Source organism: Canis lupus, chromosome 15 (genome assembly GCF_011100685.1).
Source record: "Canis lupus familiaris isolate Mischka breed German Shepherd chromosome 15, alternate assembly UU_Cfam_GSD_1.0, whole genome shotgun sequence".
NCBI lineage: Eukaryota > Metazoa > Chordata > Mammalia > Carnivora > Canidae > Canis > Canis lupus.
The window spans coordinates 9593611-9614223 of record NC_049236.1 but is presented as its reverse complement, the minus strand read 5'-3'; the positions used below and the strand labels follow the sequence as shown (position 1 = coordinate 9614223).

The following is a 20613-nucleotide window of genomic DNA, read 5'->3' as shown; positions in this document are numbered from 1 at the left end:
GGTGCCCATCATTTTTCTGTTTCTGTTAATGACAGTGTAATTCTCTGAGCCACTGAATTTTGAAAGGTAATAACTTCTAACCTGCCAAACCCGATGGGTGTGTGTGTGTGTGTGTGTGTGTGTGTGTGGTCTTGCCTTTTTAATAGGATCGCTCATACTTCTTTGATGTTCACTTTGACTGTCATGTAAGTTGCATAGTGCTATTTCTAGTGCCCACATAATATTCCTGAATTTGTCTTGCCAGTCTCTCTAAGTCCTCACCATCCCTATTCCGCAAATTTGCCTCTGTAAGATTAATTACAGTCATTCAAGAACTAGTGCACATATTACCTCTTCATTTCATCTCTTTCTTACCACTATAATAAAAGTAGTCTCTTACCTCTTTAACCTCTGTTATAATTTCCCCTTCTGTGTAACCCATATAACATTCTAGTATGTAATAATAATGGTAGCAAGTAATATTTGAGCACTTTTACGTACCAGGAACTGCATGGACTTTACATGCATTATCTCTTATAATAATACATTTATTATATAACTCATTTCCCATTTAAGCTTATAAGTTTCAAAAAAAAAAGATTATAAGTTTCATGAGGTGAGAGAAAACCTATCTTTTTAATAGTATTTCTCACATAGACTTGTGCAAAGCCCAACAATCCCTGTCTAACCTTCTGAATATGGTTTAAGAAGTGGTATATTACAGTAGAAAATATTTGGAGCCAGGCTGACCAGGACTTGGGTCTTGGCTCTACCTTCTTACTAGATGTATACTATGGGATAAGTATTTAATTCTTTTAAACCTCTTTTAAACCTTAGCTGATCTTTAATAGTAAGTATAAAACTTCAGTCAAGTAGCTATGTTAAGATGTTTTAATATATCTAGTACATTATACCTTGTATGTAGAAAGTACTCAGGAGTATTCTATTCTTCCTTCCATTCTGATTAACAGTAAATTCATCTAGAGCATCTCTTGTACTTTTTTCCTTTCCTTCCATCTTTCCTCATTTCTTTTCCTGTTGTTCTAGCTCCTCTGTGGGTATCTTAAGATTTATTTTTTTAATTTTTTGAGAGATACACGCATTGGGGGAGGGGCAGAGGGAGAGAATCTTTCAAGCAAACTCCAGGCTGAGTATAGAACCTGGTGCAGGGTTCTATCGCAGGACCCATGAGATTATGACCTGAGTTGAAACCAAGAGTCAGATGCTTAACTGACTCAGCCACCCAGGCACACCCTGTTTGTGGGTATCTTAAAATTGCAATTAAGATAGTCTGAGGATGGGAGACGACTACTAAAATCTTCTCTCCTTTCAACTCCTATGGAAGTTGAGCTTCCAGTAGTCATTCTAAGCTTGTATGTTAGCTTGTGTTATCTTTTCACATATTTACACCCAGCTAAAGTAGGAGGGGTAAGAGGGGCTGTTGAGCTTCTTAATTTGTTCTTTGTAGCCTGTAAGAAGTCTTCAGTGGATATTTGATGATACTGATTAATGAAAGGAAACCTTTCAGATTCTTTATTTGCCCCAGTAAGCTTTAGTATGAACTAAATGCTGAGAGATTGTCAAGCAATGGGATTGATCATTGGAAAAAGATAGGATGCTACATTCTGTAGGTTTTACAGTATCCTCTGATATTAGACAAAGTATATAGTGAATCATACGTAGCAGCTTACCTGGATATCATACATAGACGTAAAAAAGTTGTGTAAACCTGGACCTATTTTAGAAAAAAACTCTTGCAAGCCCAGGATTCCAGTGTAAGTATTATATATATCATGTTATTTAATGTGGGAAACCAAAACTAGGTATAAACTTCTTAAATTTAAAATTTTATAGAACTAAACTTATATCCAAAAGAAAATTGCAAGTGAAATACAAATAAAACACAAAGCAATAGGGGCATCTGGTGGCTCAGTGGTTGAGTGTCTGCCTTTGGCTCAGGTCATGATCTCAGGTCCTAGGATCAAGTGTCACATCAGGCTCCCCACAGGGAGCCTCTGCCTATATCTCTGCCTCTCTCTATGTGCCTCTCATAAATAAATAAAGTCTTTAAAATAAAAATCCACAAAGCAATAAAATCTAAATTGACATTTATTTAATGTGATAAATGATATTGCCTATAAAAATGGGTCACTACTCATAATTCGAAAATGGTACCAACTGTTAGGGTATAGATTTTTGTTTTTTAGAGTTCTATTATTTTATTTTATTTGAGAGACAGCTTAAGCAGGGGGTGAGGAGCAGAAGGAGAAGCAGACTCCCCACTGAGCAGGGAGCCTGATATGGGGCTCGATTCCAGGACCCTGAGATCATGACCTGAGCTGAAGGCAGAAGTTTAATTGACTGAGCCACCCAGGCACCCCAGGGTATAGATCCTTTATAAGTTTTTTTTTTTTAATTTTTTATTTAATTTTTTATTTTTTATTTATGATAGTCACACATACACAGAGAGAGAGAGGGAGAGACATAGGCAGAGGGAGAAGCAGGCTCCATGCACCGGGAGCCCGACGTGGGATTCGATCCCGGGTCTTCAGGATCGCACCCTGGGCCAAAGGCAGGCGCCAAACCGCTGCGCCACGCAGGGATCCCCCTTTTTAAGTTTAATACGAGTACAGTACTGTGGATTGTGATGACTGTCATCTTGCCACTTTTCTCTGACTACTGGGAAATCTTCATTTGTACATCACATCGTATGGGGTTATTTGGCCTTTACCTCACACATGTGCACTTTCATGGCCAAGGCTCTTCCGTGACAAGTAGTAGTACTTGGTGCCAACTTGATCATAAACAAAAATTGGCAATGAAATATCTTGGCACCACTTGGATTTAAGGTTGTTCCTGGAATGATTCAATGTGTAGTTATACAGATTTCTATAGGTTATCAAAAATGAAAATGTAAAAGATTATGGTAGATACCTATTTATTTATTTATTTATTTATTTATTTATTTATTTATTTATTTATATTTTATTTATTTATTCATGAGAGACACAGAGAGAGAGAGAGAGAGAGAGGCAGAGACACAAGCAGAGGGAAAAGCAGGCTCCACGCAAGGAGCCCGACATGGGACTCGATTCCGAGTCTCCAGGATCACGCCCTGGGCTGAAGGTGGCGCTAAACTCCTGAGCCACCCAGGCTGCCCTAGATCCCAATTTAAAAACCTTCTTGTGGATTTATACTAATTGAGTAGTAGAGACTTTTACATTTTTTTGCTTTTTTGCTATAACTTAGCTGATTTACACTAAATGGCTTCTGTGGTTGCTGTATGGGTCAAGAAGTTGGGTTATAATTGTCCTTATCTATATATAAGTTTATTTTTTTTAAAGATTTTATTTATTTATTCATAGACAGAGAGAAAGAGGCAGAGACACAGGCAGAGGGAGAAGCAGGCTCCATGCAGGGAGCCTGATACGGGACTTGATCCCGGTTTCCCAGGATCACACCATAGGTTGCAGGCGGCGCCAAACCACTGGGGCTGCCCATATATATAAGTTTATGTAGGCCACTGTAGACTCTATCTTAGGTGGTTATCAAATTCACATTTCATTGACAGTGTCCTGTAATTTTCTAATTTTTGCCCTTTACTATACATTCACTGTTCATTGGCTTTGATCTCAAGCCCTTAGAGAGAAAGGACATGATACTTTGTGTAAGAATATGGCTGAGGGGAAACTAGAGAGGGCTGGTAGAAACTTCACCAGAAATGCCACTGAATCAGTGAGTAAAACATCATTATTCATAAAGGAAATGTGATACAATGCAGATTGCAAATCATTATTGAAGCTGAAAAAAATAATGGTGCCATTTTGAAGCCTTTTTTTCCAAATTAGATACTTCTGTTAATTACATATATGCCAAACTTTTGTTATAGACAAATACAAATTTAGTAATTAGGTATAATTTTGGATAGTAACTGAAAAATTAATCTTTAGTATTAGGATACCTTAATTCCACCCTCTTTTCTGTAATGGCTCATGTCTGTAACTGGGTAACTAAAAATAATAGAAATCTTTTGAATACTATTCTTTTTTTATTTATTTATTTATTTATGATAGTCACACACACAGAGAGAGAGAGAGAGAGAGAGAGAGAGAGAGGCAGAGACACAGGCAGAGGGAGAAGCAGGCTCCATGCACCGGGAGCCCGACGTGGGATTCGATCCCGGGTCTCCAGGATCGCGCCCTGGGCCAAAGGCAGGCGCCGAACCTCTGCGCCACCCAGGGATCCCTGAATACTATTCTTGACTGTTAAGCTATTTCACTGAAGATTAGCGTTTTGAACATATATTTCAATTTTTCAATGTATAAATATCTATTTGATAACATTGTATTGTTTCTTTTGCCACCTTAGATTTTGTTTTTGTATCATGTAGAAAAACAGATGTGTTTTGTTTTTCTCCCTTGAAGTGCTTTGTTTCCCCAAGAAAATGATTGCCATATAGATGTGTCACCTTTTCCACAGGTAAAATGGTATGGAGAAGTAGCCAGATACTTGGGTTTTCTGTAACAAAGGAAAATTCCCCTAAAAGTTGTTATTGCTATTACTGAGGGCAGATGAATTTCTGGCTCCTAAATTGGAATTTAGGATTCTAGGACTCATTTTTTAAAAAAGATTTTATTTATTTATTCATGATGGACACACAGAGGCAGACATATAGGTAGAGAGGGAAGCAGGCTCCCTGCAGGGAGCCCACTGCAGGACTCGATCCCAGGACCCCAGGATCATGACCTGGGCCAAAGGTAGATGCTCAACCACTGAGCCACCCAGATGCCCCTAGGATTCATTTTTTTTTTTTTTTTTTAATTCAGTTCTCTTGTCCTAGTGGTGGCTCATCTATCTAGAGCTCTTGGGAAGCATAAGAACAAATGGTCCAGTTGTATAGCTGCTAAAGGTTATTTCTTTAACTGCCAGAAATTTATCTTAACTGTACATCTTTTAGAACTTATATTTATGGATATCTTTTAGAACTTATATTTCCTGCCTTCTCTGTATAAAAATAAAGTTTAAATAAAAAAGTAGTGCATGCTTAATTCAGAACATATGGAGAATACAAAAAGTAATGCTTTTGGTAAATAATTAGGTGTATTTGATATGACCCATGTGCTATACTAGTTATAGAGGATATAAATTGTGAATAAATAACATGTTGTCCTTGTCTTTACAGAGCTCAGGCTAGTATCAAGTAGAAAATAAAAATCATGAGGATTGAAGTTTTAAAAACTATGGTAATGATATAAGTCATGCTTCTAAAAAATTTGTAGCTATGTAGAAGTGCATAAAATAAAAGCAAAAGCATTTCCCACACTCTTTCTTTCTGTTTTCTTTTTTTTTTTTTTTTTTTTAAGATTTTTTACTTATTCATGAGAGACAGAGAGAGAGAGAGAGGCAGAGAGAGAAGCAGGCTCCATGCCGGGAGCCTGACTTGGGACTCCATCCAGGGTCTCCAGGATCAGGCCCTGGGCTGAAGGCGGTGCTAAAACGCTGAGCCACCCAGGCTGCCCTCCCACATCCCTTTTTAGGGATAAACACATAGTTCTCATTTGTTAACTTTTTTTTTTTTTTTTTTTTTTTTTTTTCATTTGTTAACTTCTTAATGTAAAGTTAGAGGGCATAAAAGTGGAGGTGATTAAAATGAAGAGTAATTACAGAATATAAAGCCATCTCACTCATCTTGTGGCAAGGAGCTATATACTTCCAACCAAATTTGGCAACTTGTGTTGGTTTTGATTTTAACTTGTGTGTGTGTGTAAGATTTTATTTATTCTTGAGAGACACATAGAGAGACGCAGAGAAGTCCTGTAGTTTCTTTTCTTTTTTTTTTTTTTTTAGTCCTGTAGTTTCTTGGGATAAAATGTGTAAAGTTGCCTTGTATCGTGTAAAATGCTACATTTTTTAATGCACATTATAGGAAAATGAGAACTATGCATCTGTAAGAAATAGTTATCTCTAGCATGAAACTGTATGAGGGTAGACTTCGGACTGTAGCTGTGATCTTTTTAAATGAGTAACTAGAACCTAGAGTTTTATATATGCAATTGGGGAAGACTCAGTTGTATTGAGACCATCATATACTCTATTGCTGTTACCCCAATCTTAACACTTAAACCTATTAATAAGAACACTAATGATACTTCGGTCTACTAAAATTTTACTGGGACTCTACTATTTACACTATTCTGTCAAAAATGACAGTGTACTAGATTTTTTAAAAAAGATTTATTCATTTATTCATGAGAGACCCAGAGATAGGTAGAGACATAGGCAGAGGGAGAAGCAGGCTCCCCAGGGGGAGCCTGATGCGGGACTCCATCCCGGGATCCCGGGATCCCAACTTGAGCCAAAGGAGCTACAAAAATTAGATGCTTAAGAATATAGTAGAGTTGCAGATATATAACCAGAAGGAAAAACAGTAAGAGAAAGAAAATGAGATTGTCCTGCAGAGCAGTAAGTTAATTATTTATGTCTGTGATTCCCTGCATTTTGGATGACTCTGTCAAAGTCCTGCTAAGTCCGAACTTTTGGTCTAATTTGTAGTTATGCCATTTGGTTTCTTGAAGCATCTTCACAAGCCACCTACATTCCTTATATAGCTGTGGGTAGCAGCAAAGCCCCGAAGTTCCCCGGACTGATGAACAAGGCCCCGGAGCTTTGCTTTCCTGGAGAAAGTATCCTCCCCCGTCGCCTGCGCCCCCCGCCACGCGACACAGACAACTTTCCGGAAGGAAGCAAAAGCAGTTATGGAGGTGAAACTTGGTCCCACAGCTGCCCAAATTCTAGGGACAGCGAGCTAGAAGTCGGTGGATGTAGGGAAGCAAGTAGTCCGCGATGCGTGCTTCCCCAGCCGCCGAGTTCCGGGGATTCCCGAGGCTGAAGACCTGAGGCCCAGCCGAGCCCCCTCGAGCAAGGCCCGCCCTTCCCGGGGGGTGAGCTCGGCGGGCAGCGGCCGCAGCTCCCGAAGCGTGGGTGGTGGCGCGGCCGTGGGTGCTCCGTGGGTGCTCGGCGCACAGCCCCCAAGGTGAGAGCCCGGGGGACCCGGGGTGTGGGGATCCGGGGGGCGGGGATCCGGGGTGCGAGGGGCCGGCAGCGGGAATCCCGGAGCGGGGAGCCGGGAGCGGGGGAGCGGGGAGCCGCGCCCTCCGCGGGGGGCCTGCCCCGCCCTCCTCTCCACCCAAAATTGTCCTAACGGCCAATCGTCCGTCGCTCACCTCGTTTCCAGCAGGTGACCGGTGGCCAATCGCCAGCGGTTTCTTTGCCAGGAGCCGCCAGGCGCGGCCAATCGGTGCGGCCTCCAGAGCCGGCGGGCGGGGCGGGCGGGGGGCCCCCGGGCCGGCCGTGCCCCAGTGGGTGGACTGGTGGACTGCCCCGCGGCGGGGGACTCGGCCGGAGGGGCAGGCGGGGGTGCGTGGACGCGGCCCGGCGCCCCGCGGAGGCACAGAGGGCGGGGCCTTGGCGGATGGCTTTCTTGCTGGCCACTTGCGGAGTGAGTAGACCCCGGGGTCTGGGAAAGGGGCCGCCCCCCGAGTCCCGGCGCCCCGGCGCCCGGGCCCTGCTCCCCGGGGAGCTGCCCTCTCCGGCCGGGATGCGCTGGAGGCCGGGCCCCGGGCCACGGGGGTCGTTCGCCGCCAAACCACAGGGCAAGACTGACTCCTCCTCTTTTTTCTCATTTTCTTTTTCGAAAGCGGTCCCGAGCCATAAATACAAAAGTTAAGCTTTCTCGTAATGTGAAAGCTTAATTTTGATCAGTTGCCCATTAATAGAGTCTTCAGTTTCAGGCCAAACATTTTGTTTTGTTTTTGGCACTGTGTGTTTCAGGCTGGCCCAGTAGCTTTTTGTGTGAAATAATTATAGGTGCCATTCGTGAGCTTGCGTGGGGAGGGGGATGGTTTTACACTTCTTGAGCAGTTTGTGCAAAAAAAATATTGAAAACTTTGGAATAGTGTGAGGTTCTCATAAAAACTGCAGGGGAAGGTATAGGTTCTAAGCACAGCTCAGTTATGGGAAGTTGAGTATAATGAATAGTCCAGGAAGCATGTATCAGGCATGTATTTTTTTCAGCATTCATACTGTACTTCCAAGTATTTTTATTAGGAAAGAGTGACAAATGTATTGAACCAGAAAACTTTCTGCTAATTTGAAGTAACCTTTCGTTTCGCTTGTCAATTTAAATTGTTTACATTTAGCTGTGTTCAGGAAATTAAAAACAAATCGAGTAATTATTCCTCCCGGTTATCAGCAGAGATATTTAGGGATGCAGTTGGCTTTCAGAGCTTTTGTAGTGAAATTTAACTTGGAAATTCTCGTCCATTGTCTGTGAATCATCTTTCAGAACATTGCCTGTATTGAACTAAATAAAAAACCCTTTTAATGAATAGTATCGATGTCTCTCATTGTCTTAAAAAATTTTTTTTAAAACTTTCCTTTTGTGTGCAGCCCAGCAAGAAACAAATTAAAATACTATATTACCTTTCCCAGCTCAGGGAAGATAATAAACTACCAAAAGACTAAAAGTCTGAGAGCTTAAATGAAAAATAAGAAATACCACAGAGAAGCCAGATCTGTTTCCCGACTGTCCTGAGTTTTTGACAGAGATGGCATTATGCTTGAAGTGCCCCTCAATAAATACTAGCCTGCAAAGGGGCTGTAGGTCACATGCATTTTGATGTTTCTGAAGTTTTGGTTGGGATTTTTTTTAATGTAAAAATATTATATTCAGTAGTAATCTTAACTACCCAGCCATCCCCAAATGCTAAGATGATGAGCGGAGCATTTAAGTTTGGCTCAGGCGGGAAAAAGCATTGTGATCGAGCCATATTCTGTTGGTTGGAAAATCCCATAGTTACATGGTTTGCAGTCTAGTACTTGAGAAAGATAATATCAGGCTTTTATTCTGAAATGCAAATTCTAGGTATCCCCTGGGATATGTCAAGTTCTATCAGTGTCTAGACTTCGTAGTGTGGAGTGATAACTGATGTTTATGGGGATTCTATAGAAAAAAAGACAGTTTTAATGATTACTGTGGTTAGCCTACAGATTGCGTTTAGAAAGATTTTTCAGTAAAGATTTAAACAGATTATGTTTGAAAAAATAGCTGTTAGCCTGAAAATATAATTAAACCATGTATTTCTCCCTAAATATTTTAATTAATTGAAGTTTCACTATACATAGGCAATTAGTCATTTAAAGCTATTTTCCATTACTCTTATTTTCCAGGTCCAATCACCAGATCCTGTTAAATTTGCCTTGTTAGTATCTCTTCAATTTGTCCTCTTTTTTTCCACAGGATAATACTTTAATTCAGGCCCTCATCATCTCTCACCTAGACTTTTGCAAAACCTTCTAACTAGTCTTCCCTCTACCTACACTCTTTATCCTGAATCAAATCAGATTGAGTAATACCTGTGCTTTAAAATCTGTTTTGAATCCGTTTGCCAAACTCAGCTGCCTATCAAGTCCTTCAAGGCCCTTCACAACCTGGTCCTGATTTATCTTTATAGTCTGAACCCAGCTGCAGGTGGGTGCTCTACCCAAGTTACCCGCTGCAGCACTGTGAACTATTAATCATTTATTTATTTTAAAGATTTTATTTATTTATTCATGAGATACACACAGAGAGAGAGGCAGAGACACAGGCAGAGGGAGAAGCAGGTTCCCTGCAAAGAGCTCCATGTGGGATCCAGGGGCTCCAGGATCACGCCCTGGGCTGAAGGCAGGTGCTAAACCACTGAGCCGCCCAGGGATCCCCAAACTATTAATCATTTAAAACATGACTTAGTCTCTCAGGTCTTTGTCCTTTCACAGCCTTTCCCTCTTTAATTATAATTGCTCAGAATTCTAGTCAGTAACACCTCCAGTTCTTCCTTTAGCATACAGCTCATATGTTACTTGTTCTTTGATGTTTTCCTTCAGGCAGAGCAAGTTAGAGTTACTCTTGTCCTTTGTGTGCTACTATAAACACTTTGTTCATATCTCTGTATTATAGTGTTCACTAGGTTGTCGTGTAGATTTTTTGTTCAGGTGTTTGATTCTTGCATTACACCTTAACTTTAGAATTCAGAGGCCCTTACTCATCTTAGAATTCCCAGGGCCTTTGTCAATAGTCTAGTGCTTGGCACATAGTAGGTGCTCACTGAATGCTTGTTAAATGATTAAAATATGTGACTTAATGATATCCTAAGTGTGCAACCCTTTGGCTCACTTGTACTGGAGTTAGATTTATTCCTGTAAAGTAGAAATATTTCCTAAGTCGTCAAGCTCCCTGGTTGCAGCCACACCTGAGAGACAGGATTGGAGAAAATGTTTAGAAACAGTGTTATAAATGGTGAGCACATTCCCAGGCAAACTCCCCTGCCCCCTAATCTATATGATCTGTAATATGACTTAAAGAATATTAATAGCAGTACCAACACTAATTAGTTCTATGGTAGTTAGTATCATAGGAGGTCAGAGCATGTTGCTGGGAAGGGATGAAATTTGAGCTTATTCCAAAAGATTAGGTAATGATTAATTATATTTGCTATCTGCGTTAAAAATGTCCTTTGAAGTCCATGATAGTACTGATTGTACCTGGCACAAAACAGATAATCAGTGAATATTCGTGTTGTGAAGGAATGGTTGGTGTGTGTGAGTGTGTGTGAGAGAGAGTGGGGGGATAGGGACAGACTTGTCCTTTTACATTAGAGTTCATTTATTTCTGGAGACACCTTTAAGAACTTTGCTTCTTTGCTCTATTGACTGAGCACCTCACTGTTTTTTTCAAAATGTGCCGTTTCAGTCATTATTCTACTTACTTGGTTGTTTCTTGCATTCCAAAGCCTGTTTTAAAATCTGGTCTTTCTCACTCAGTTTCAAGGTTACACTAAATGATAAAGTTTGCTTGTGTTTTAGCATTCTTTGTCATACTGTGCAGGACTTGGCTGCAGTTGGAATCTGTAAGTTCTTACTGTCTTTATTTAAATGATATTATTTTTTAAGGTAAAAAAGGGGACCCCAGGCTTTTCAAATGTGGTGTAAGGTATTTACTCACTTGATGAACATGGTTATTTACCTGGAGATATTGGCTTCACAGACTCCTAGAACTGGAAGGGATCTTAAAGTTTTAATACAACCTTTACCTAGTTTTATAATGGAGAAAACAGTTTCAGAAAAGCCAAGTGACTTGTCTAAGGTCACATAGAGACTAGAATAACCAGACTAGAGTCCAATGATTCCTGCTCTTTTGACTCTGGAGGGAACCGGGGTGCTTCCCTGCTGTTGCTCTCCATCAATTGCTCTTCTCACTCTCCAAAACTTTAATTTTTTCAGTTCAGCCACTAATTTTTATTTCGTTTCAATTCATCTGAATCCGAAAAAAATATATTTTCCCAGAGCATATTGTTCCTTATTTGACTTCCTTCTGCTTTCCAGTCTCTTTGTGCTTATACTAACCTCAGACTCTGAGAGTATTACTTTTTTGGTTATTCTCCATTTCCCTGCAGATTACTTCTTTGCTCCAGAAGGCTGACCTGAAGTTCACTCCTTTAGATTCTGGTTTGGGAATAAATACCCCAACAGTTCTCTCTTTTCTTCTGACACTGCCTCCCATTGGCTAAGACCAACTGGAGGAGGAGCTACTTAAAGGACACTTTAGTTACAGTAGCTCCTCTTCCAGTTGGTTCTTGATAACACTGTTTCCTTCCTTGTTCACTCAGGCTTGGGCTAGACAAGGCTTCCTGCTGTTCCTATTTCCTGGGTACCTCAGCATCCCTTGTTAGTTTACCTAACCCTGCCCTCATTTCTATGGTCATTCCATTAAAGAGAAGTTCAAATATTCCATTTCATTATGCTGTTTCCAGCCTGTGTCCACGGCTGTAATACTTTGCCCCTCACATCTCTCTGTCCACATCCTGTACTTCACAGTGCTACCTCTGTAAAACCTTTCTCCTCCTTTCTTCAGTTTTTCCCTCTGATCTCCTTGTACTTTTCTGCTCTTATTTTACCATGCTTGGATCAGTTATTTGTAGACAGATGTTATTTTCTCTTATGGATTTGAAACTCCTAGAATAGGGTCTATGGCTGCTTCATCTTGGCATCCTCAAACATCTAGCACAGTGTAGTAGTCAAAAGAGATACCCCCAATGAATTACTGAATTCATATTACTTCAAAACTTGACATACTAAAATACTTAGTTTAAGGATTCATGTGTTTGAATATGAGTTTCTCCTAGTTATACTTAGAGTAAAGCTCCAGTATTTACCTAAAACTTTAGTTTTTGGTAGGCCCTTAATAGTAGTGAGACTTCTTTGCTTTCCAGAATGCTGTTAAAACTGACGATAGGTAGTAATCTGAGGTCAGAGAGAGAAGATTGTATTGTATTTTTTTCCATCCCATTCTAGTAAGCTACTTAGAACTTATATAGATCTGTGTGTTTTAACATTCTTTGTCATACTGTGACAAAGTTAACTTATGGCTTTATGAAAGGTAGAGCCAGGAACCTGACCAACTAGCAGGTGAAAAGAAAAACTCTGGCTGATTGCCAATACCATGTAGTCAGATAGTGCTTTGTTAGGGGGAGTGATGTTGTAGGTGTTTTTGTTTTTTAGGAGTTTGCTTTCTTGAATGTTGAGTCATTATGTTAATGGCAGGAAGGATGTAGGAAAAAAAATAGGTATTTTGCTTCGTTTTACTGGCTATTTTCTTTTTTGGCATTTATTCCAATGTAGTGTTGATTGCTAATTTTCTAGTGCTTTTTTATTTTCTCCCCAAGTTTGTGCTTTTTATGTATAAGTGGTATTATAAATTTGTTACACTACATTTTGCTTGGAAAGTTGTACCTGAGCAGCTGTATTGCCAGATTTACTCTCAAGACACTTTAGGATTTTGTAGTTAATTTTAAGAGAATAGGGATCCCTGAGTGGCTCAGTGGTTTGACGCCTGCCTTTGGCCCAGGGCATGTATGATCCTGGAGTCCCAGGATGGAGTCCCACATCGGGCTTACTGCATGGGGCCTGCTTCTCCCTCTGCCTGTGTCTCTGCCTCTCTCTCTCTCTCTCTGTGTCTTTCATGAATAAATAAATAAGATCTTTAAAAAAATAAGCAGGTAACTTTAAAAAATTTTTAAGAGAATAATGCTGATTGATTTTGCAAGCTAAAACAGTTATAAAACTTCTGAAAAATATTTACACACTTGCACAGTTTCCAAATATTTTTATGTAAGCTTTTGAAAGAAATATATACTTATTTTTTAAAATCAGACAAATGAATCTATAAAGTAAAAATTTTTAGAGTCCCTGTCTCAAATGGTTCCCTTCCTTAATCCCAGTCCCCAGTAATAATATATGATGGATGTTGTGTGTTTTATTTCTTGTGTTGTATTTGAGGGGAGTGTGTGTATAAATAAAATAACTTAAAAATATAAGTTCTATATTATTATTCATGTCTCTATTTACCTAGCATAAATTAAGCACCCAGTTAATATTAATTGACTTGAATTCTGACAAAGCCAATTACAGAATTGTAATTGGTTTTTTACATTCAGAGCCTATAAACTCATATTTCATTTAAAATAATTTTTTAAGTAATCGCTGCATTCTGATACTTCAGAGGCAGTCTTACATGCCTTCTACACATTTATATCTCTAAAAGGCTAGTTACATGCTTTATAGAGAAGGAGCCCATAAAATTTATTGTCCAAACTAGAGCACTTTTGAGACAACAGACATGAACATTCATTATCCCAGACAAACTAAGGTATATGGTCATCCTATTCATAAACTTCAGATTTTTATGTATTTAGATTTTTAAAAAATTTTTTATTTATTTATGATAGTCACACATACACAGAGAGAGAGAGAGAGAGAGAGAGGCAGAGACATAGGCAGAGGGAGAAGCAGGCTCCACGCACCGGGCTCCAAGCACCGGGAGCCCGAAGTGGGATTCGATCCCGGGTCTCCAGGATCGTGCCCCGGGCCAAAGGCAGGCACTAAACCGCTGCGCTACCCAGGGATCCCATGTATTTAGATTTTGACAAGACTTTTTACATGACTTTATTAAAGAATAAATTAGAGTCTTGAAAAGACAAGCTATCAATGATTTAAAAATAGAGGAAATGGTGCAAAATCCTCCTATTTTGTGCAGTTGAGTAACCAAGTCACTTTATGGGATCAGTATTTTTGTTTTTGTCTGTAAGTCAAAAAGTTGCAAAATAGTGTATTAGAGATTATGAAGAATAAACGGTTGTACTAAGATTTAGGATTAAAGTTCATGAATTTTGACACTGATGTCTATACCTGATTCCTGTTTGACAAAATAGCTCTCTTTCCCAACTATGTGAGCAATGCAGATTTGTTTGTGGTATATATATATATTTTAAACAAATTTAGAGACGCCTGGGTGGCTCAACGGTTGAGCATCTGTCTTTGGCTCAGGGTGTGATCCCGGGGTCCTGGGATTGAGTCCTCCATGGGGCTCCCTGTGAGGAGCCTGCCTCTTTCTGTGCCACTCTGCTTCTCTTACTCTCTCAGGAATGAATTAAAAAAAAATCTTTTAAACAAAAGAAAATACTATTTACAAGCCATTTTTTACAGATAAAAGTGATTCTATTTTTTGAAGAGCTAATGTACTTTCATTTCAAAAAATTGGTTTATATTATGGTGGAAAAAGGCTTTCTTTATATTGTTTAACGCTTTGTTACCAAGGTAATAATTCAATACAATTTACCTTTTGTGATTCAGGCATAATACCCAATCCTCTTCTGAAAATCTCATGGAATTTTTTTTTCTGATCTGTTTCCTATAACTATTTAATGATTTGTGTATTGTTCATACCTTTTAAAAATTATTTATTATTGTCAGTTTATCAACTTTACTGTTTTCCTTTTTTAAAGGAACTTTAAATACAATTTAACTTATGCTTACATCCTTTTATTGATTATAGATCTCTATTAAAATTGTTTTATGGTATTATCTGGTTGTTAATCGATTTTGTTTTATCCATCAAATATTCATTGAATGCCCTCTTTATGTTAGGCCCTTATTTTAGAGCCTGGAGATGCAATAATTAATTATGGTTATTTATGATTACAAATTAGGAAGGAGAAGTAGAAAGTTTAATCTTGTGTTACTTTACACATACTCTTTCATCTATCCAACAACTCTGAATGACTTGTTATTATGTCCATCCCTAGATGAGAAAATGATAGTGGAGAAAGTAGTTTGGCCAGATCATACAGGTTAGAAAGTTGCAGATTCAGGATTTAAAACTAAATCAGTCTAAAGCTGTGCTCACTTTACCTACAGCAAGTTCCTTCAGGCAGTTTTTAGATTACATTTTAGTCCTCTTATGCCGTGAATTCTTTTCTGGTATTATTGTTATTTAAGAGAAAAGTGTAATGGATTGAAGTCAAAAGAATGAGAATCCCAAAAGTCAAAAGAATTTAAATCCCAGTTAAAATCCCTACTTCATGATTTGGGTAAATGCTCATAAAATAGAGTTAATGTCTATTTTCCTGTCTTGTGATGATCAAATTAGAAAACTAAGTGTCTAGCAGAGGTTCTGATACTTGGAATTTTTTTTTGATATATAATGTACATCCGTGGTGAATCCCTGGCGGTAGAGAACTAACTGTTCACTTAGAACTACAGAAAAAGACTTTACCTTTTAGGATATTCTTGGGGTACCTAGCATGCTGGTAAGATAACTATAGGTACCATGTTGATAAAAGAGAACCCGATTTGGAGCCTTAGATTTTTAGAACATTGACTTAAATGGAAAATAACCTGAAATTACAATGAAGGAAAGCATTTAATATTAGGCTTAATTTTGTTAACAGTTTCAAATTGATAATCCTCAAATGAATTGATAGTTGAGTATTCTTTAGGATTAAAAATAGAAATTCTTGTTGTGAGAAATTCTCTATACCTCTAAATCCTGTTCTTCATTTACCTGAAGTGGATAAAGCATAGAGACAATAGGGATTATAAATGCTTAGGAATTTTCAGTAATCCAAGGAAATAACAGATTAGTATATTCCACATAAAATCGTGATCTTATTAATATTTCGGGTTTCTTTAATACACATTTTTCATCATTAAACCAACTTGTAAGGCATTTGGTAAGGAGACAAAATGGTGTCACTTCTCAAAAAACTTAATTTGCTAACAAATTTCTAAGAACAGAAAAGTCAGTAAGTTTGACATAGTGTGTTCTTTTTTTTTTTTTTATTTTAACTTACCACTTGCTGCTCATGTACCTACTTTTCCTCTGAATAGTTATAGATTTTTCTCTTATTATTCCTTTACTTTATTATTGATGTCAGACTCACAGCATGGTAAAGTAACTTTCTATTCTCTCTTTTCCTTACTTTTATGGAAGATCAGTACCACACTTGCTTTTTTCCAGTCTTCTGGTATCTCTCCAGTTCTTGAATTTTCAAAAATAATTGTAAGTGATTCAATTGTAAGTATGCTCTATACTTCTTTCATTGGATGAAAGCATATCTGTGATGCATGTCATCTCAAATTGCTAATTGTGAACATAAGCTTTCCAGATATTCTCATATTTTAGTCAAAATGACATTTCTGCAAAGTTTTCATTATTTTAATTATAGGGTATATGTTTTGCTAGTTTTTAAAAATCATCTACTTTTGTCTGGATTCATGTTTATTTTTCATTAGGAGGCTTATTTTCTTTGATGTTTTTCCTTTATTAAATTTTTAAGCTGTTACTCCCTTCTGTGGTTCTACTACTGATAACTTATTCTGTGTTCTTGTTATTCTGAACTTTTCTATGAGACTTATATGAACTGGTTTCTCTATTTATAATTATTTTTTCTCCTTTTGCAACATTTTTATTATATACTGTTTTTTTCCTATGTAAGAGAAAACATTGAATATAGGGTCCTTAGTCCTTTATGTTTTTGCTATAAATAAGATTTGATATGAAAATACTCATTTGTTAATTTCTTTTTACAGTGTTGTTATTCAGCCATAGCCCTTCCTGTTCTGTGTTATTCTCCTCAGTTCCTCAAATTACTCATGACTTTCTTATTTCCTGATTCTGACCTCAACAAGACCTTAAACCACCTTTAACCACCCCTGTTCATTACTCTTCCCGTCACCAGGAATTACTTTAAAAGCTCTTACTCCCTGCCTCAAAAATTGCCTCCTGTACTGTTACACTGAAAGAATACCTCTACAAAGCAACTACAATTCATATGTATTTCAGACAGTTTTAAGGACATCCTTGCAATACTTTTTTTTTTTTAATGGAGGTGAAGTATTTGGTTATATGTATGTATAAATAGTGTTTAATGTCCTAACTAAAGTTAATAGGAATTCATTTAATTTTGTAGACATTTGTTAGTTTTGAAGTACCTTCTGAGAAGAGAAGTTGAGGTATTTGATATAGGTATTAGAAAGATAGTAGGAAGTATTTATATGCAGCTTTGAGGCAGTTTGATATTCTTCTACCAGTCTAGATACTATTTTTGAAGTTGGGTCAGATGTTTCTCTCTTGATATATTTTAAACTAGATGAAAAGATTCTAGCTGATGTAGAGTCATGTGGTACTCCTCTTTAAAAATGTACTTTAGCTTTCTTTCTTAGCAAAGAAGACTAAAGACTATTTTGTTTTTAGTATATTTGCCACATAAATTTTTTTCCTTTGCACTGATTTCTAATTTTATGGATTTATCTTAATTTATAGATTGGGTTTAATTTCTATTATAATTTAACTCTTTTATACCACAGACCATTTACCTTTATTTCTCTGTAATGGTTGTGTTTGACTTAAACTTTAAATGAATTCACACAGAAGTCGTCATTCGAGAACTATGGCGCATCAATATAGTAAATTAGGGAGCAGCAGCAACATGACTGCCAAAAGTGCAACATAATCACTTTGGTCACAAAGTGTCTACAAGGGACATGGACAAAAAAGAAGGAAAGACAGACATGAAGAAAGGAGTGAAGGAGTAGATAAAAGGGAGGAGAAGGAGAAAAGAAACGCAAAAGAAACCTAGGGAGAAGTCATGGGGAAGACCTGTGGCACGCCATCAGCAGTTGTCAGACACTGCAATCCATGCCACATACATTTATTCAAAGCTGAACTAACCCTGAGCAGTATAGTTTTGGATGAGTGGCATAGAGAATGTGTGACTCCCAACCTGCTTGTTCTCAAGAGCTATTACAAGATGTCCCTGTAAAAAGTATGAAGTCACACCCTGTCTTAAAAGGATTTGCCCTGTTCTGAGTTCTTTTCAAAGGAAGATAGACCACTCTCAAATGGTGTAAAGGACTATATTCTGATGATTTGTTTTAAAACAAAACCATTAAAAAGGACACGAGTAAGTGTAGGGTTTTATATTGTAAATGTTGGATAGAAAGAGCAATAGTTAGGACTTCAAGGGAATTTTTATGAAATAGTATATGTTAGGAGGTAATGAGCCCCTTGTCTATTAAGCTACTCAAGTGAAGATTAGAAGACTTTCAAAAACATTGTAAAAGTAACTTCTTTGAATAGGAGGTTGGACAAGAAGGCATTGTTTTTGTGTACTATAAATCATAATATGTAGCAAAAACTTTTATTTCTTGTGTGCATTATTCTTACAAGATTTGAGGAAACAGTTTAATTACTATCGGTTGTCTATGTTATTGATAACTTTGAATGTTTTATTGATTGCAGATAGGGCAACTATATATGTAGTTTTTTGTTTTTGTTTTTGTTTTTTGTTTTTTTAAAGTACACCAAAGATTTATGGATTACTGTGCAAGGAAGTTTAGGCCAGTTCTGAGATTTTATGCTAATAACTCTAGTTATAACCACTTGTTATACATTACATAAAAACAGATTGGTGAGTAGATCTTTGACTTGGATGTTATGATGTGTGGAGTTTATTCTAAGGTTGAAGGAATGAGGAAGACTATCTAGAGGCAGGTTTGAGAAGAGAGCCAGAGTGAGGTTCTAGGATTATAGCAACAATAAGGAGTTGTTTTTTAAGAATTAATTTAGATGGGTTTTAGATCTCAGTAATTTGAATCTGTTTCCATTTGTTTACTGGTTTCCATCTGTTTTTAATCAGATAAGAGATTTGTTCAAAAGGATGTGTTAATTAGATTTTTACAGTGGTAGTTCTAAATAGATTCAAAAGAGGGAAACTTAAAAATCACTTTTTCTTATTTACATGCTTCACTTTTTATTCATTTATGAATGTGCCATTGACCTTTTTAATATCTAGCAAGCATAACATATTTTACGGATTTTAACTGGATCTTATAGTTATTAATAGTCATGTTATATTGCTGTGTGAAACAAAACAAAAACTAAGCCAAACAGTTCTTCTAATTTTTTCTGTAGTACAGTAATATGGAAGGAAATCACTCCCTTTTTTTGTAATACAATACTATAGTGTCTCCAAAATACTAATAATTGATTTATCCTTCCTTTTATGCATCCTTTATTATCATATTGTATATAATAAGTGTTCTTAATAGAAAGCTTTTTGTTTATCTTTAAAAATGAAGATGTTGGGCAGTCCCGGTGGTGCAGCGGTTTAGCGCTGCCTGCAGCCCGGGGTGTGATCCTGGAGACCCGGGATCGAGTCCTGGGTCGGGCTCCCTGCATGGAGCCTGCTTCTCCCTCTGCCTGTGTCTCTGCCTCTCTCTCTCTCTCTCTCTCTGAATAAATAAATAAATAAATAAATAAATAAATCTTAAAAAAAATGAAGATGCTTATAGTTTTATTACATACATTATTATTATTTTTCTTCAACTTTGTTTTTTTGTGACATCTCACTGAGAAGGGATTTTTCAATACTCATTTTAAGCAGTTTCTTTACATGTATGTGGGGGGAAAAGCAAGCTGTTAAATTTTGTTAGTTTTGAAGAAACTTGAAAAAGAAAATATATTTTACAAAATAAGTTGATTTTCCCTGGTCTATGACTTAGGGTTTTGTTTAATTTTTTTTTGTTGTTGTTGTTGTTTTGTTTTTGTTTTTGGTTTTTTTTGCTGTTCAGATTCAGAATTTGAATTTTAGTTTGGCAAGAACAACAAATAGTAATAGTAATTGATAGTGATAGTAATTGTAGTCTTTAGTAGAGGTAGTAGCTGCCACATTAATAATAGTATGAGGAGAATGATTATATTTGGCAGATAAGAAAACAGCAGCTTAGAGAGACACAATATTTTGTTAGTGGCTGAGCTGCAATTAGAGACCATGCTTGCCAACCCATTGTTGTTTTCCATAATACTGTACAGTCTCAATCTGGTGTTTGTGATAATGGCTGTAAAAGTGCTTTAGTAATAATAAAGTATTGTGCAAAGCTTAGGTGTTGGTATAATATACAATGAACTCTGGCCTCCATTTATTAAAATGAGGAATGTGAAAATAATCAGCATGTTTTGACCAAGAAGTGAAAATCAAGTGTGGTATGTTGAACCACTGTATTTTGCCCATTCAGTACAGAAGTTTGCGGTTGGGTTGGGATTGTGACATTAGTGTTTCGGGACCCTTATTTTATTTCCCTGTTTAATGCATGTTATTTGGGCATGCAAATATAACAAACTGGTAGTCTCCCAAATTTTTGTCTTTTATACCCAGGATTGTTGTGTTTTTCAGAGATGATTAAAAACTCAAGTTTCTT

The 20613-nt window shown here is 37.5% G+C and overlaps 1 protein-coding gene across 8 annotated transcripts in view; it reads left to right on the top strand.

The window, feature by feature from the left end:
* Window positions 1–20613, top strand: part of OSBPL9 (oxysterol binding protein like 9) — a 160757-nt gene that overhangs the window by 94578 nt on the left and 45566 nt on the right. For 3 of the 8 annotated variants that reach the window (XM_038558039.1, XM_038558038.1, XM_038558040.1), the window contains one exon: window positions 16346–16414. The exons of 3 other annotated variants lie outside the window; for them this stretch is intronic. In XM_038558039.1, the coding sequence (XP_038413967.1) occupies window positions 16346–16414 (69 nt within the window). Of the gene's footprint in view, window positions 1–6994; window positions 7013–7321; window positions 7478–16345; window positions 16415–20613 lie in introns of those variants that run through there. 2 more of the 8 variants (XM_038558045.1, XM_038558044.1) reach the window with 2 other exon arrangements.